The sequence below is a fragment of the Somniosus microcephalus genome, chromosome 2, assembly GCF_052327205.1.
Source record: "Somniosus microcephalus isolate GS21.2 chromosome 2, FLI_Smic_1.0, whole genome shotgun sequence".
Lineage (NCBI taxonomy): Eukaryota > Metazoa > Chordata > Chondrichthyes > Squaliformes > Somniosidae > Somniosus > Somniosus microcephalus.
The window spans coordinates 104,661,829-104,680,199 of record NC_140988.1 but is presented as its reverse complement, the minus strand read 5'-3'; the positions used below and the strand labels follow the sequence as shown (position 1 = coordinate 104,680,199).

Here is an 18,371-nt window from a genome sequence, read left to right as displayed (position 1 = left end):
GTTTCGGCCGGACAAAAATTGTTTGCGCGTTATGCAAAAAACCTTCAAAATTAAACTCATTATCTGCTAAGTTGCATTGATTGACTGACGTCAAGGTCGACCAATCCTGTGCCGGCACGATTGACCAATCCTACAGTTCAGTCACCTGATGGTTGGCCAATCGCTGCGTCTGTGGGCGGGACTAATCGTTTTCATCTCAGGGATCTGGCAGCCATTGCCTCAAGCTAAAAACCCCATTTACTTCCAGTTCAAAATCTGCTAATCCAGCTTCGAAAAAGTTAGTATCTCTTTTAAAAATAACATAAGATTTACCAAAAACGTTTTATAAGTACTTTCACTTTCATCTTTCAAGGTATTAAAAGGTAGAAATGTTGCCCGGCAGCAGATTGAGAGAGGGACACAGAGACAGGGCCCAAAAGCCTGGGACTCGATTTAAAATGTTGCCCGGCAGCAGATTCACAGAGGGACACAGAGAGGCCCCAAAGCCTGGGACTTGATTTAAACCGCCCAGCCCAAAACAGCCCTGGCAAAGCCGGGCTCCCCCAGCTAGTATATAAATAAAAAAGGATACATCTGTCTGTCTGTCTGTCTGGCTATACACTCTAAAGTTATAGAGCGTACCTACACGTGCGTTACATCAAAAGAAAGCTTACGATTCCGGAACGGTCGTAAGCGTATTTACGTTTCGGCGAGACTTACGATTCCGGAACGGTCGTAAGCGTATTTACGTTTCGGCGAGACAAAAATTGCGCCCGCGGTATCCAAAAAAAGTTCAAAATTCTGCTCATTAGCATCTCATTATCCGCTCATTAGCAATAGAGTGACGTCGAGGTCGACCAATCGCTGCGTGGTGGGGGTGGGCCCTAGAGTCGAGTGACGGGACGATTGACCAATCCTACGCTCCGGTGACCTGACGGTCGACTAATCAGTGCGTGTGTGGGCGGGCCTTATCATTCTGAACCGAGGCGAGTCGCCGCCATCTTGATTCCAAACTTTTCGGGCTAGATTTTCAGTTGCGCCAGCAGTTAGCGCCTTAAGAGAAGTGATTTTCGGGCGCTATGTGTGTAGCGCCTGGGCGCAGCGCAGTTTGCGCCCCGCCCCAAATTAAGTTGCCCGTTAGCACTGGCGCAAAGTTTAGCGGCCGCCCAGATGCGCGCGCAGAAAATGACGTCACATCCTCGTGCAACGTCCTTTGGCCGCCCCATTGTGCGCCTGCCGTTTGTAAAATGGAACGCAAATCTCCTCCTCCTCCTCCTCCTCCTCCTCCTCCTCCTCCTCCTCCTCCTCCTCCTCCTCCTCCTCCTCCTCCTCGACTTTGCATTTGAAAAAAATACATGCACCCTTCCCCTTTAAGAGCTCACTGGCACCAGAGTGTCTGCCGTGTGTTGCGCTCTCCACCGCCGGCTTAGCGCCTAAAGATACTAGTGGAACGCCTCTTTTAGCGCTCCACCAACCTCTTAGGGCAAAGCCACTGAATTTCCGGCAACGGGGCAGGCACTAAGCTTAGCACCCCAAAACTGTCTATACTGAAAATCTAGCCCCTCATTTCTTTTTCCCACTTTCTGTGTCTTTAAAAAAAAAAAAAAAAAAGTTGCTTTTAAAACACATAGGGCTGAAAATTCAGTAGGGTTAGCACCCCATTTGAGGCGCTAGAGGGCCTAGCACCAGAGTTATGGCCGGTTTGTAAATTCAGTGGGACCCTGCCATCAGCGTTAGACCAGTTGCGCTGCGCCAGCACCGATGACGTCATCAGTGTGCACAGCGTCCCGGTTGCCGTGGTGACAGGCCCCAACGCCGAAATTGAGTTGCGGCCGCCTCACCCGTGGCAGCCGCAACTAACGATGTTTCAGCAGAGGCCGGCGCATTAAGGTCACGCGGCGGCCGGCCGCTTTCCCGCCAGCCGCCTGCCCACACCTCCCTCCCCAGACTCCTCCACTCCTCCACCCCCCCCCCCCCCCCGCGGAACAGATGCGTCTGGCCTGCGAGCCTGGCACTTCTCCGAGGTGCCGGGCTCATTTTTTTCAACATTTCAACAGCCAGCGGGCGGGTGCAGGCAGCTCCTCCTTAACTGAAGGAGGAGGCCTGCACTTCCCCAGCCTGCCGCAGCGCCGGAATTGCACCGCAATGCGGCAGTCAGCGCCCATTTCGAGGCGCTGACACCCTCCTGTAGCGCCGGCAGCCGTTTGGGCGCGGCGCTACTGAATTTTTGGCGCGCGCAGGGGGACTTAGCTCCGGCGCTAAAGCCCTGGCGCGGCACCAACTGAATTTCTAGGCCATTAACTTTTTTTTTTTAAAAACAATTACTTTCTAAATCTTTTATCTAATCTCATTAATTTTCCTACCTTTCCCCGTTTTTGCAGGTAGGCCTCGAAGCCTGGGCATCTGTTGCCAGCCATGCTGGACCCTAGGCAATTGTTTTGTGGCAAGCTCCTCCCACCCCTCATCCCCTCCCCCCCCCCCGGATTCCGAACCAGCGGCCAGCCATCTTGGTAAAGGCTGGCTGGGCTCACTGCAAGCTCCTCGTGCTTCATTCGGGGCGGGGCTCAGGAGGGGAGGGGGAGCGGAGAGGGTTACCCCGGCAACCGGGCTTGCCAGCCGCAATCGGCCGCTCAGGCCCAGAGATCGGGAGGTGGAGAGGGGAGGAGGGTTACCAAGGCAACCGGGCCCGGCCAGCCGCAATCGGCCATCTCAGGCCTGGCCTCGGGAGGGCAGGGCTCGGGCTCACCGGGGCGCTGCGCTCGGCATGTCAGTGCGTGGGGCGGCACAGAGCTCAGCGGAGCCATCGCCGGCAGAGGGGAGGGGGTCTGCTGGCTCCCCCACTCCCTTTCTCCCCCCCACCCCTTCCCCCCCCCCCCAGTCGCTCTCTCTTCCCCCCCCAGTCGCTCTCTCTCTTCCCCCCCCAGTCGCTCTCTCTCTTCCCCCCCCAGTCGCTCTCTCTCTTCCCCCCCCAGTCGCTCTCTCTCTTCCCCCCCCAGTCGCTCTCTCTCTTCCCCCCCCAGTCGCTCTCTCTCTTCCCCCCCGTCGCTCTCTCTCTTCCCCCCCCAGTCGCTCTCTCTCTTCCCCCCCCAGTCGCTCTCTCTCTTCCCCCCCAGTCGCTCTCTCTCTTCCCCCCCCAGTCGCTCTCTCTCTTCCCCCCCGTCGCTCTCTCTCTTCCCCCCCAGTCGCTCTCTCTCTTCCCCCCCCAGTCGCTCTCTCTCTTCCCCCCCCAGTCGCTCTCTCTCTTCCCCCCCCAGTCGCTCTCTCTCTTCCCCCCCAGTCGCTCTCTCTCTTCCCCCCCCCCAGTCGCTCTCTCTCTTCCCCCCCCAGTCGCTCTCTCTCTTCCCCCCCAGTCGCTCTCTCTCTTCCCCCCCAGTCGCTCTCTCTCTTCCCCCCCCAGTCGCTCTCTCTCTTCCCCCCCAGTCGCTCTCTCTCTTCCCCCCAGTCGCTCTCTCTCTTCCCCCCCCAGTCGCTCTCTCTCTTCCCCCCAGTCGCTCTCTCTCTTCCCCCCCCCAGTCGCTCTCTCTCTTCCCCCCCCAGTCGCTCTCTCTCTTCCCCCCCCCAGTCGCTCTCTCTCTCCCCCCCCCAGTCGCTCTCTCTCTTCCCCCCCCAGTCGCTCTCTCTCTTCCCCCCCAGTCGCTCTCTCTCTTCCCCCCCCAGTCGCTCTCTCTCTTCCCCCCCCAGTCGCTCTCTCTCTTCCCCCCCCAGTCGCTCTCTCTCTTCCCCCCCAGTCGCTCTCCCTCTTCCCCCCCCAGTCGCTCTCTCTTCCCCCCCCAGTCGCTCTCTCTCTTCCCCCCCCAGTCGCTCTCTCTCTTCCCCCCCCAGTCGCTCTCTCTCTTCCCCCCCCAGTCGCTCTCTCTCTTCCCCCCCCAGTCGCTCTCTCTCTTCCCCCCCCAGTCGCTCTCTCTCTTCCCCCCCCAGTCGCTCTCTCTCTTCCCCCCCCAGTCGCTCTCTCTTCCCCCCCCAGTCGCTCTCTCTCTTCCCCCCCAGTCGCTCTCTCTCTTCCCCCCCCAGTCGCTCTCTCTCTTCCCCCCCCAGTCGCTCTCTCTCTTCCCCCCCCAGTCGCTCTCTCTCTTCCCCCCCAGTCGCTCTCTCTCTTCCCCCCCCAGTCGCTCTCTCTCTTCCCCCCCCAGTCGCTCTCTCTCTTCCCCCCCCAGTCGCTCTCTCTCTTCCCCCCCCAGTCGCTCTCTCTCTTCCCCCCCCAGTCGCTCTCTCTCTTCCCCCCCCCAGTCGCGCTCTCTCTTCCCCCCCCCAGTCGCTCTCTCTTCCAACAACATGCCCTCGAAAAAGCCTCGGCACCGCCAGGCACTCCAGCTAGTATTTAAGAAAGGAGATAGAACATGTCCAGGGAACTATAGGCCTGTCAGCTTATCAGTGGTAGGAAAAATAATGAAATCCCTACTAAAGGAGAAAATAGATCAAGAAACCAAAAATATAATAATGAATAGTCAGCATGGATTTCAAAAGGAAATGTCTTGCTTGACCAACCTCATTGAATTTTTTGAAGAGTTAACAGACAGTAGACTCACCCTTCCTCTCCTCTGCTTACCTCTTCCCTCAATCCTCCCTCTGCCTTTCCCCCCGCCCCCCAATCGCTCTTTTTGCTCGTATCCCCTCTTTTCCCCCGCTGCCTCAAACCCTTCTCTCGCAACCCTACCTTCCCCTAGTCTTAGTACCCTCATCCTCTGCCCTCCCCATAACCACACCCGCCACCCAATCTTGCCCTTCACTATTCTCCCACCCCAAACCTCCTCCCCCTTACCAACCTGCCTCCACTACTCACCACCCTCCAAACCACCCTCCCCCACAACCCCTCCAAACACCGACCTCCCCCCCTCCCTCACAAAAACAAGAGGCAACATATTCATTTCACAAGTTTTAAAACAGATGTCAAACCTCTGTCGCAATAAGAATGACAACCTTCAACCACATTGCATTATTTAAATCTTAATGGATCCATATGCTTCAATATAGATTATCCTATTTCTTCTGCTCAACCCCCTACTTCAGAGACTAACCATCAATTGGTACGCGGTACATATTTGCGTTCTGGTAAGCCATATGCTCAGTATTACATATCTGAATGGAGACAAATGCTCAACCTCCTAGAGGCTGCAATTCCCAAGGAAGTTCCCAATCTGAAGTGTTATGCATGAAAGTGCAGGACAGAAGCTAGGTGCTTCCCCAGAAGGGAGAAGAAAGAGTGTCAACTCACCCTAAACCCCTCTCTCAAAGCTCTTCACAAATGGTTTGGGATAGCACTGATGAATGCCTAAGAAAAGGTTTCCACCTGTCCTCAGGGAAGAAAGGTGAATTGTTTTTGGTGGGGTGGGGGGGGGGGGGGGGGGCGGAGGAAGGTAGTGAAGAAAATTTGGGAATAAAGATATATCACTCTGTACATTTGTGCTCGTTACTAGATGGCTTTGGGAGATGAGATTTTCCACACCACAAATTGTGTATCTGTGGCACTATATGAAATGCACGATTCAATATTAATAGACTACAAGTTTATGCATCAACACACACAAAGCTGCAGTTAATTTACTTAAAAGACTTGTTTATGAGCACAGCATGAATTCCCATCATGAAGACCATGAATACACCAAATTGTTTCATGAAACTGCAAGTTCCCAATGAACTGGGCTCATAGAAGAGAGTGGTGCAATAAGAACATATATATAGCTGGATTTGATTTAACCAAGTCACATTACTAAACAACATCAGAAAATGTTAACTCGATTAAACCTCAGCCAATTATTTAGCACGATAGTGCAACACTTTCTAGCTAAATTGTGTTATGTTCAAAAGTATGCAATCCTGATTTAAAACCAGCATAACTCTGCTGTTAGACAAAAATAACCACGTCATACTGCGACTCCATATATACTAAGTAACAGTACATCTCAACAATTCTGCTTTATTTGGAATCTTTTACTCTGAGCCAATCTACAGGAAACTTTGAGATATCCGGCACCGATGGGACCGAGCTGTTGCCGTCCCATCAAAACTGCCGGACAAACCAGCGCTAATGTTGAAACATACGGAGCAACAAACCCTGTGCTTCTAAACAGTCGGCTGTACCTTGCAAGCGTCTCTGTAGCTTAGCAACAGCTTCAGAGAGACCTTGCAGAGCCTGACTGGTGAAAAAAAAAGCAACGAGAAGAAAAAAAACCTAACAAAACGGCTCCTGATTTTTGCCGGTGGATCGAGCATTCCGGACAGTTAACCTCCGGATAAACCAAAGTTTCCTGTACCACATACAACAAGCTATCTCTGTATACCTTCCTACATAAAAGCAATTACTAAGTGGCCAAAGGAAATAGAAACACAAAAGTTATGAAATGGAAACAGGCCATTCGGCTCCATCAGTTCATGTTGGCATTTACCACCGCCCCTCCCCCAAATTGTCTCCACATCAATGTAAGGGAAGTTGCAGCTTTTCGCAGGCAATAGTTGTGATTTTAGTCCAAGGAGCATATTGTACCCAACTCACCTCAATTAATATTTAAAGCAACATTATCAAATGCTTCTCTCTAACCTGGCCTGGGGGGGGCGGTGTGGAGAAGCATCATGGCAGCTGTTGGGGCAATTTTAACTTAATCCGCCTGTTGGGAAACTGACAGGATCGGGTGAAACGCTGGTTTTACATACTGCCTGATTTTAGTCTCCATTGAAGCCGGGGTGCAATCCCACGAGTTTTCCACCCGGCTAATTAGGTTACAATTACCCCGTGTCTCAATTATTTTCATTATATTGGAGGTTACTTGCTGGTGGGGAAAATTCAATTGGTTTGCGCCTTAAGAGGGCGCTAATGGGGCGCAAAGCAACTAGCGCCCGGGCGCGGTGATTTTTGCGCCGCTCACGAAATTAACTAGACATCTTGCGGCGGCGCTAAACGCTACCGCCACGATCTCCTGCGCCGGCAGATCGTGACGTCAGTCGAGTGTGCAACGCCCCGGACCGGATATTGAGTGGCACCCCGTCTTACCGCCTGCCACTAGCATCGACAGGTTGAGGGGAGCGTTTTGCAGTCGGGAAAGGACTAGGGGAGCGCTATTTATAGGCGACTGCTTCCTGCCCTTTTCTGTCGGCGAAATTTTTGCACCACGCATTCCGAATGAGAGACTGCAGGAGATATTCAAAGCTGTGTTGAGGAGTTTTGGGTACTGAGCAGCACTTTGCAGGTTCTTTCTGATTTGATCTTCCTTGCATCGATTTACAAAAGAATATGGGGGCTGCACTCTGAGCTCTTTCCCTGGGCCTCTCCATTGTTCTTTCCAACAGATTTGATGTACCGGTCTCTCCAGGCCGAGATTCAAAGCTGCAATGAGCAGGTTGTGGATGGAGAGCAAGATCCACCCTCCCCTTTAAGAACTGGCCGGCACCAGTGTGTCTGTGTTCCATTGCTGACTGACATCACATGAGCTTCGCCAGCGCTCTAAGGTAGCGCCTCACTCCTCGGCCTTTGTGCCTTAAGACAGGTGTGTAGCACCTGATTTAGTGCTCCAATCACCTCCAGGGGCGATAAAAGCTAAGTTTACAGACAGAGGCGATAATTAGCGTCAGGCGCTAATCTTTGCGCCCGGCCGATAATTGCGCCCCAAATGGGGCGATACTGAATTTCTCCCCCATGATGATTGGAGTCTCCAATTTTGTACTCCGATTGATCAAAAGGAATCTACAAGCTTGCAGCGCAACACACAAACAAAGACACAAGCACCTGAAAGTTCTCCTGATCCTTCATCGCAGGTTTGGCAAAAACCCTGGAGAAACCGCATTATGAGAGCTTACAATGTTTATCCAGGGTTTATGGAGATTGGGAGAACTCTGCACAAATTCTACCAAGATTTTGATAGATAGCTCAATTTATCTCACTTTAGCATCCAGAAAACAAAAATGATTAAAACCACATCTTTTGGATCTGCATCTATAACTGGTCTTAATACAAGTAATTGAAGCTGAAAGCACCATTATCTTAATTGAATACTCTGATAAACAGAATAAGTGGAGATTTGTCATTAAACTAGTTAATACAAACAGGTGTAATTTGATTCTGGTGACCAGGCTGGTTTACTGGAATTCTACGATCTTTACATCTATGGCACAAAGCTATGCAGTTTAAGAATAAAATAAAATCAGACAAGTTCCCACTCCTGAATGAGGTTATCCAACGACCTCTAGTATGACAATACCAGGTGAAGACTTGATCAGGTATGATATGTTGCCCCATAGCCAAACAGCTTCCAGATGCTCATGATCTAGGTTGACTCTCTAAAAATTGCACTCAAGCTCAAGTCAACATCTTCAGAAACAGAAGGGAGAAAATTGGAAAAAGAAACAAATAGAAAAAGAAAGTTCAATTCTCCACTCCACTGGATTTTGAGATCACAGCTGCAAAGGGGAGGGAGGGGGGGGGGGGGAAATCAGAGGGAATCCAGTTACCAGGTTGTTCTCACATTTCCTGGCACCCTACTTGCAGCAGGATTGGAAGAAAGCTGGAGGCAGGTTACCTGTTCACTGGGCTATTAGACAGCCTTGGTCTAGGAAGATACCTGGTCTGGTCTATACGTGACTCCAGACCCACAGCAATGTGGTTGACTCTTAACTGCCCTCTGAAATGGCCTAGCGAACCACTCAGTTGTACCAAACCACTACAAAAAGAACAGCGGTTCTTCAAGGACAATTAAGGGTGGGCAATAAATGCTGGCCTTGCCGGTGACGTCCACATCCCATGAACGAATAAATATAAATGGTGGAAATTATACTCAACATCAAATAAGTGAATTACAAGATAGAGCAAGAAATATTCACTGGTTCAGAATTCATTTAGATTCATCAAGATGTCACTATGGAAGCTATGGCCCATTCTCTGCTGGGGCCACTGGCTTTGCGACTGCTATTCATGTTTTAGTTTTAGAACAAGATGATATGATGGTGGAAGAATACAAAAAGGAGAGAAGTTATTCAAATATGCTTTGGCCTTCATTACTGTCCAGATGATTTTGTTTGGTCAGGCAAAAGTCTGTAAAAGTTTAGAAAGATTTCATTCCTGCCTACATCACTGGACTATACTATAGACATTTTTGTCATAGGATGGTTGGTTTAAAGCTTTCAAGAAATTTAAACTAGTAAGCACAAAAAACCCAGACTGCCGACATGCAAGTGATTATGTAGCCAGAGCACTGATGTAGGCCTGGCAACAAACTACCAACCCGTTTACTTTTTGGACAGGTAACCATATACAGCACAGAAAAAAAAAATAAACTCATTACACTTGTTACATGGCTGAAAATATGTATTTCTTTGTCACATTAAATACCACTAAAAAGAAATACTCTTGAAAGCTCCCCAGTGGTTCAGTCAATCTACCCATGAATTAGCCTGGACTGTGATTGCAAGCAGGTTATCTGGGGAGTCAGGACCATCATTGCCAACGCAATCTCGTACTCAACATCCGCACACAAGCACTTCCAGAATGGCTCACTGGACAGTGATTAGGAGGGCGCACCCGGTTTGATTTTTCCCACTCATCCCTAGTTCAGAATGCTAAGGGCAAAGGGTGCAGTTTCACAAGCACGTGGCTAACATATCACAGATCAGGGATGGAACTTAGCAGTTCGCCAACTCTACAGCTCACTGCCACACTACAAACCCACATGTTCTACATTTTTAAAAACAGCTTTTGGACTTTTTTTTTTTTAAATACCTAAAGTAATTATTTTGAAAGGTTTTAATATGGCTTAGTATAGCAAATTCTACTTTCATTCTGATTTTATAGTGGTTAGAGTTACAACACTGAAATAGAATAAAGCCATTTGACCAAATTTACCTTTGTTCCAGAGGCAGGTCATCTGCACTCTGTTCAGGAGTAGTCTGCAACACAAGAGAAAAAATTGAAGTTATTTGAATGACAGTACAAAATCACCATCTCCTTGTGTATAATGATCCTAAAGTGCCCTTTAAGAACACAGTAATTATTTTAAAAGCGAGACCAGCAGTGAGAAGTATGATGCTCAATTTTGCAATTCTGTACAAGAATATAACAGAAAATGTCCTGATGTCTATTACAATACAAGGGAGTTTAGCATTTGGGCGAAGGATTCGTTTATAAAGACCACTATTTTTCTAACCCTTTTAAATACAAGGAAAGTTGAGCTATATGTAAACAGTTTAAGATGTTCACAGTGATCAGGCAGTTGGTGAATTGCTTTCGCAGAGAACTCAAACACACTAAAGCTGCTTTTGTGCTAATGCTGTCTCCCAAAGTGTGGGTCTCGCAAAGCTTGTGGCGACTCCAAAATAAGTTTGATGGAAATAAGTTTGATGGATTCACTAAGGCAAGCCACTGAGAACAAACAAATATAGCTAAAATTTATGCATTAACATACAGTTGTTTAATATAAGAACATAAGAAATAGGAGCAGGGGTGGGCCATTCAATAAGATCATGGCTGATCTTCTACCTCATCTCCACTTTTCTGCACTATCCCCATATCCCTTGATTCCCTTAATATCCAAAAATCTATCGATCTCTGTCTTGAATATACCCAATGACTGAGCCTCCACAGCCCTCTGGGGTAGAGAATTCCAAAGATTCACCACCCTCAATGAAGAAATTTCTCCTCATCAGTCCTGAATGGCCGACCACTAATTCTGAGACTATGACCCCTGGTTCTAGACTCCCCAGCCAGGGGAAACATCCTCCCTGCATCTACCCTGTCAAGCCCTGTAAGAATTTTGTATGTTTCAATGAGATCACCTCTCATTCTTCTAAACTCCAGAGAATATAGGCCTAGTCTACTCAATCTCTCCTCATGGGACAATCCCCCCATCCCAGGAATCAGTCTGGTGAACCTTTGTTGCACTCCCTCTATGGCAAGTATATCCTTCCTTAGGTAAGGGGAGACCAAAACTGTCCACAATACTCCAGGTGTGGTCTCACCAGGGCCCTATAATTGCAGTAAGATGTCTTTACTCTTATACTCAAATCCTCTTGTAATAAAGGCCAACATACCATTTGCTTTCCTAATTGCTTGCTGTACCTGCATGTTAACCTTCAGTGATTCGTGTACAAGGACACCCAGGTCCCTCTGAACCCAACATTTCCCAATCTCTCTCCATTTAAAAAATGCTCTGCTTTTCTATTTTTCCTACCAAAGTGGATAACTTTGCATTTCTCCACATTATATTCCATTTGCCATTAATAAACCACCCTAGGAGTGACTGTTTACTCCCTCTTGGATAAGCCTACAGATTCCTCTGTGCCTCCCTTGGAATCCTCCAAAGGACCCAATCAAGGCACTCATTGCTCTTTACGAGCAGCAACCCCAACTGGCCCATCCTACTCTCGCTGATGTTCCAGACAAGTGAGCGCACTGGAGGCTAACCTTGCCAACCTCCGCCCCAACGTGGACGCTGGCAGCCAATCAGCTATCGCCACCCCTCTCCGCATCTCCCTCCAGAATGTCCATTCACTTGTGAATGAGGCCCTTGCCATTTATGAACTTATTGTGCATGATTGCACCGACATCATGGCCCCGGATGGAAATTTGGCTCACAGCCTTCCAGCCTGGCTATACCTTCCACTACTTTCCAAGCCCAGACAGCCAGCCAGCCAGTGGCAGTCATCACCAAATCACACCTTGGTCTGTCTCCCTATTCCTCTAGCACCTTCTCCTCCTTCGAGCAGCTCACCTTTTTCCATCCCTCCTTCAAAATCTACTCTCTCCACCACCCACCCAAGTTTCTCACATCTTCATTGCTTTCCTCCCTCAGCAACGAGTGACTGCTCATCCTCGGTGATTTCAAGCTCCATCTGAACTCATCATGCTCTCTCTCCCGAGTTCACTGCCCTCCAATCCTCCTTCAATCTCTCCCTCCATATAAACTCCCCTACCCTTATTCATGGTCCTCTTCATCTTGCCATCTCACATGGCCTCTACTCCCATTGTGTCAAAGATGGTCATCTCTGATCACTTCCTTGTATCGCTCTACACCCACATCCTGCTACCCCCCCAACCCCACTTCCTTCTGTGTCCACCCCTGGAAAAAACACTCCCAAGTCACTTACAACTGAACTTTCAAATTTCCAACTGTCTAGCATATGGCCCTCCATTCACCATAACATTTCCGCAGCTATCAATCTGCTCAATCACACCCTTGCCTCCACTTCTGGTGTTCCATTATCTGAGGAGTGAGAATGGAACTGAACACTGTGCAGTCATCAGCAAACATCCCCACTTCTGACCTTATGTTGGAGGGAAGGTCATTGATGAAGCAGCTGAAGATGGTTGGGCCTAGGACACTGCCCTGAGGAACTCCTGCTGCGATGTCCTGGGGCGGAGTTGATTGGCCTCCAAAAACCACAACCACCTTCCTTTGTGCTAGGTATAACTCCAGCCAGTGGAGAGTTTTCCCCCCAATTCCCATTGACTTCAATTTTACTGGGACTCCTTGATGCCACACTCGGTCAAATGCTGCCTTGATGTCGAGGGCAGTCACTCTCACCTCACCTCTGGAATTCAGCTCTTTTATCCTAGCTTGGACCAAGGCTGTAATGAGGTCTGGAGCAGAGTGGTCCTGGTGGAACCTAAACTGAGCATCGGTGAGCAGGTTATTGGTAAGTGTCGCTTGATAGCACTGCCAACAATGCCTTCCATCACTTTGCTGATGATTGAGAGTAGACTGATGGGGCGGTAATTGGCCGGGTTGGATTTGTCCTGCTTTTTGTGGACAGGACATACATGGGCAATTTTCCACATTGTTGGGTAGGTGTCAGTGTTGTAGCTGTACTGGAACAGCTTGGCTAGAGGCGCATCTAGTTCTGGAGCACAAGTCTTCAGCACTACAGCCAGGCTATTGTCGGCGCCCACAGCCTTTACTGTATCCAGTGCGCCCAGCTGTTTCTTGCTATCATGTGGAGTGATTCAAATTAGCGTGAAGACTGGCTTCTGTGATGGTGGGGACCTCAGGAGGAGGCAGAAAGGGATCATCCACTCTACTTCTAGCTGAAGACGGCTGCAAATGCTTCAACCTTGTCTTTTGCACCCACGTGCTGGGTTCCGCCATCATTGAAGATGGTGATCATGGAACCGCCCCCTCCCTCTGTTAGCTGTTTAATGGTCCACCACCATTCATGACTGGATGTGGCAGGACTGCAGAACTTTGACCTGATCCGTTGGTTGTGGGATCACTTAGCTTTGTCTATAGCCTGCTGCTTTCGCTGTTTAGCATGCATGTAGTCCTGTGTTGCAACTTCCCCAGGTTGGCACCTCATTTTTAGGTATGCCTGGTGCTGCTCCTGACATGCTCTTCTACACTCCTTATTGAATCAGGGTTGGTCCCCTGATGGTAGTAGAGTGAGGAATATGCTGGGCCATCAGGTTACAGATTGTGGTGGAATACAATTCTGCTGCTGCTGGCCCATAGTGCCTCATGGATGCCCAGTTTTGAGCTGCTAGATCTGTTCTGAATCTATCCCATTTAGCATAGATTCTGCAACGGTTCCTGCAGATTGGAGGATAGCCAATGTAACCCCGCTATTTAAGAAAAGGAGGGGGAGAGAAAACAGGGATCTACAGACCTGTTAGCCTCACATCAGTAGTTGGGAAAATGCTGGAATCTATTATAAAGGATACAATAACTGGGCACTTAGAAACTAATAGTAAGATTGGGCAGATTCAACATGGATTTATGAAAGGGAAATCCTTTTTGACAAACCTACTGGAGTTCTTTGAGGATGTAACTAGTGGAGTAGACAAAGGGGAACTGGTAGATGTGGTGTATCTGGATTTTCAGAAGGCCTTCGATAAGGTCCCACATAAGAGGTCGGTGAACAAAATTAGGGCACATGGAATTGGGGGTAATATACCAGCATGGATTGTGAGTTGGTTAACAGACAGAAAACAAAGGGTAGGGATAAACGGGTCTTTTTCAGGATGGCAGGCTGTGGCTAGTGGGGTACCGCAAGGATCGGTGCTTGGGCCCCAGCTATTCACAATCTATATCCATGATTTGGATGAGGGGACTAAATGTAACATTTCCAAATTTGCTGGTGACACAAAGCTAGGTGGCAGTGTCAGTTGTGAAGAGGCTTCAAGGGGATCTCGACAGGCTCAGTGAGTGGGCAAGAGCATGGCAGATGGAACATAATGTGGATAAATGTGAAGTTATCCACTTTGGTAGAAAAAACAAAGGCAGAGTATTTCCTAAATGGTGAAAGATTGGGGAATGTAGCTGCTCAAAGGGACCTGGGTGTCCTTGTACATGAGTCACTGAAAGTGAATGTGCAGGTGCAGCAAGCCATTAGGAAGGCAAATTGTATGCTGGCCTTCATTACAAGAGGATCTGAGTACAGGAGTAAAGAAGTCTTACTCCTATAGGGCCTTGGTGAGACCACACCTGGAGTACTGTGAACAATTTTGGTCTCCTTACCTAAGGAAGGATATGCTTGCCATAGCGGGAGTGCAACGAAGGTTCACGAGATTGATTCCTTGGATAGCAGGACTGTCGTATGAGAAGAGATTGAGTAAACTAGGCCTGTATTCTCTTGAATTCAGAAGAATGAGAGGGGATCTCATTGAAGCATACAAAATTATTACAGGGCTTGATAGGGTGGATGCTGGGAGAACGTTTCCCTTGGCTGGGAAGTCTAGAACCAGGGGCCACAGCCTCAGGATAAAGGGTAGGCCATTCAGGACTGAGATGAGAAGAAATTTCTTCACAGAGGGTGGTGAATCTTTGGAATTCTCTACCCCAGAGGGCTGTGGAGGCTCAGTCATTGGGTATATTCAAAACAAAAGTCAATAGATTTCTGACTAGTAAAGGCATCAAGGGATATGGCGATAGGGCCGGTGAATGGAGTTGAGGCAGATCAGCCATGATCTCATTGAATGGCGAAGCAGGCTCGAAGGGCCGAATGGCCTACTCCTGCTCCTATTTCTTAGGTTCTTATGTTAATACCCAACACAACACTTGTGAATGACATCATCGTAACAGTTTTGCTGGCTTTTCATTCTTTCTAAAAGGCTTGCTGGTCAGTTTTCCACAAATGGTCCAGGATTTGCTAGCAAAATAACAGCGAGTTTAATGTACACGCCGTTATTGATGTGTAAATAACCTAGCAATTTGTGGTAAGAGATACACCATGAGTTGCGAATCGTTACAAATTGCTTGATGATTTGCGCCACTTCGCCTTTAGCCTCGCAAAAACGGGAGCTCACCCTCAACCTTCCCACATTTTAAGATATTGCTGTATCTGCGCTGTTTAAAAACAAATTAAACTCAGAGAAAGTTAGGGTACATAACAACTCAAGGACTCTTAATGATGAGATTTAGGTTCCTGCAATGCCACTCAACCTCTGCAGCCCAGAAAGGGAACAATTGAAACAGTGGAGTATCATTCGTGCAGGTAGTAGATTGTTCCTTAGAAGCTTTTTTAAAAATTTCTTACATTTTTTCCTCTCTTAATCCAATCTTTCTTTCCCTCTCCATTTCTCGTACTGTACCTAATTTGACTAATTCACACTATTTCCTGCTCCGTCATTCCTGTTTCATTCTCTATCCTTACATTTCATTGGTTAAGGAAATAAACTATTAATCACATCGTTCACCCGTAGATCCCAGGTGCTCCGTTGACCCCACTATCCGCTCACTTCCAGTAATTTGGAAGAAAATCTAACTAACAGGACACCAGCAAATTCTGGGTCATTATACTGTTAAGAGAAGTAGTTAGAGGACTTTACAAAAGGGAGAAGTTATCAATGCTCCAGTTTGGGAAAGGGGTGACAAGTAAGGCAGCTCACAAAAAGTATTCAGTGGGCCTTAGGCCACAATGACATATGACTGCCTATACACACAGGAAAAGGTTAAAAAGCACTGCTACAGAATTGCGTGTTCTTTGCCAAGTAGGCAGGACCTTTATAGCTAATTTAGTTTGTGATCTCAAGACGTAGTTGCAAGTTTTGTTACTGGGTTAACCTCTTTGCAAGTCCACCTCTTTCGATAAACCTACTGCAATAAGTCAGGAGCTATGAAATCTACGTGATTAAAGTTTACTTCGGTTATCCTTGTTAAACAAGTAATTAAATAGAACCTTTAAAGTGTAACTGATTCACAAAACCACAGCACTTATTGACTGCACAAACAAAAACTGGAGCACAAACATCTAGATTTACACCAGAAATTAGATTAACCTACAGTTCAAGTAGTGACTGACAAGTCGCTGGAGTTTGCAATCATCTTCCCTGCATTCTCCTGTTTACACGGTGTGAGCCAAGGCATCAATATGATGAACTTTCACAAGTGAAAAAAATGCCAATCAGTAAGTGCTGTAATGCTAATGTTCTGTGTCCCTTCATTTAAAAAAACCTTCCTGTTAACAAGACAGAAAGAAAAAACGCGAAGTGATGCTAACGCAGAACAATGAATGTTGACAGGTTTTATGGATGGGAGACCGTTTATTAGTTGCTTGATAGTTTACTGAACTGGAGAAATGCTGAAGTGGAAACAAGTTAATGTGCATGTTCGATTACATCTCAATATTTAATTAGCTCTTACTGTTAGTAAGACACAAATACATAATTGAAGAGTTTTGTGAATGCGGTAAAATACTTGGAGGTCATCTTGATTATATGTTAACTAATTTCATCAACAGCGAACCATGATGTACGATTACATAAACTAGGCACATTTTTGACACCCAGCTGCAGGAATTCCCGTTCCCCAGAAATGTTTATGAATATAATTCCAGACTTTATTTCAAATTTCTCACCTGAGTGGGAAGTAATACGTCTCCTTCCTCTGCCTGCCAAAGCTCCACTACGCTGGGAATTTCAGCAAGTGCTATTCGAAGAAAAGAAAAATATACCTTTTTTTTAGTGAAAGCGAAACCGCTTTGAGACACGAAGGAAACGAAAAAGTACTTCGGAATATTGAAGATTTACATTGCAGGGTTTAAACGACAACTAAATAACTGCTGTAGCATAGACCACGCTATCTCATTAAAACATTAAAATATTAAATTTTAAACCACGAGTCGGGACTTACAGCACGTTGCTCCCTGGATCACTAATGCCTCACCAGAGGAGAACATGTACATGGTCATGCTACATCCTGGCAAGTTACAACAAAAAACAATCGCTTTGCAAACATTTAAAATTGGGTCCACTTAACATATAAAAAAATACAAACAAATGTTACACACACAAAGGATTCCCAAACCTTGTGCGGCAGACGTCCCTTGTCGAAAGCAAGGTAAAATGAGCTGCAGGATGCCCAACAATAACTTTATCCATTGAGCCCGGTGGCAGCAGCTCCGATCCGGTTGTACGCACAGCCCCGCCATGCTGCACAGTGTCCCTCAGAGCGACTGTCTGCCCCGCGCGCTCCGGCCCGCTGCTCCTCCCGCCCCGCGCGCTCCCGCTCTCGCTCCTTCCTCGCTACCGCCGCACTACAAGCTCGCGCTCACTCACACACACGTAACGTAACGTCAGCCACACCAAGCAGCACAAAACCTGCCGCAGACAGGATTAGTCCCGCACTCAGCAGCGTGGGCCGCGCTCAATGTTGTGTGCGTATGTGCCCTGAAACCTGGAACGCCCCAAACCTGTGGGTTTTTTTTAATTATGACTGCAGTTTTTCAGAATACATGCTTTAGTTAACGGAGGGTGTTAGAAGGCCGGGATATTTTGTTAGTTGCTTGGACTTGCATGATTAGGATGGCGCAGGGGGGCGGGGACGTGTTTTACCCACAACACTGAGCATGTGAACAGGCTGCGAGAGGACAGTTGATCCCGGGTCGGTTGATATCTTTGAAAAGGAGTTGGATCCAGATTTGTTGGGAAGAGAAAATTAAGGTTGTGGTGATATTAATACACTGATTTTTTTCAGAGAACGAACTTAGCGTTGATTAAAAGGGGTGAGGCAGCGAGTCCCTGATAGAATAATCATGCATAGCTTGATAGCTCGATAGGCCTTTCTTGCACCCGACTTTATTGTTTTACTAGCTGGGGGTGCCCGGCGGTGCCGAGGCTTTTTTGAGGGCATGTTGTTGTTGTTGGAAGAGAGAGAGCGAGCGACTGGGGGGAAGAGAGAGAGCGAGAGACTGGGGGGAAGAGAGAGAGCGAGAGACTGGGGGGAAGAGAGAGAGCGAGAGACTGGGGGGAAGAGAGAGAGCGAGAGACTGGGGGGAAGAGAGAGAGCGAGAGACTGGGGGGAAGAGAGAGAGCGAGAGACTGGGGGGAAGAGAGAGAGCGAGAGACTGGGGGGAAGAGAGCGAGAGACTGGGGGGAAGAGAGAGCGAGAGACTGGGGGGGAAGAGAGAGAGCGACTGGGGAGGAGGGGGGGGTAGCGAAGGGGGGGGGTTCCCGGTGTTGCCAAGGCTTTTTTGTAAAACGG

General features: G+C 48.0%; 1 protein-coding gene across 1 annotated transcript in view; it reads right to left on the bottom strand.

Moving 5' to 3' along the window:
• tmem131l (transmembrane 131 like) overlaps window positions 1-17,432 on the bottom strand; it is a 216,624-nt gene extending 199,192 nt beyond the window's left edge. Inside the window, exons 1-3 of the mRNA XM_086012018.1 lie at window positions 17,196-17,432; window positions 16,747-16,817; window positions 9,806-9,849 (exon numbers count right to left, since the gene is read on the bottom strand). Coding sequence (XP_085868144.1) covers window positions 9,806-9,849; window positions 16,747-16,817; window positions 17,196-17,319 — 239 coding nt within the window. The 5' untranslated portion in view covers window positions 17,320-17,432. The remainder of the gene's footprint in view (window positions 1-9,805; window positions 9,850-16,746; window positions 16,818-17,195) is intronic.
• Between the last annotated feature and the right edge of the window lie 939 nt (window positions 17,433-18,371).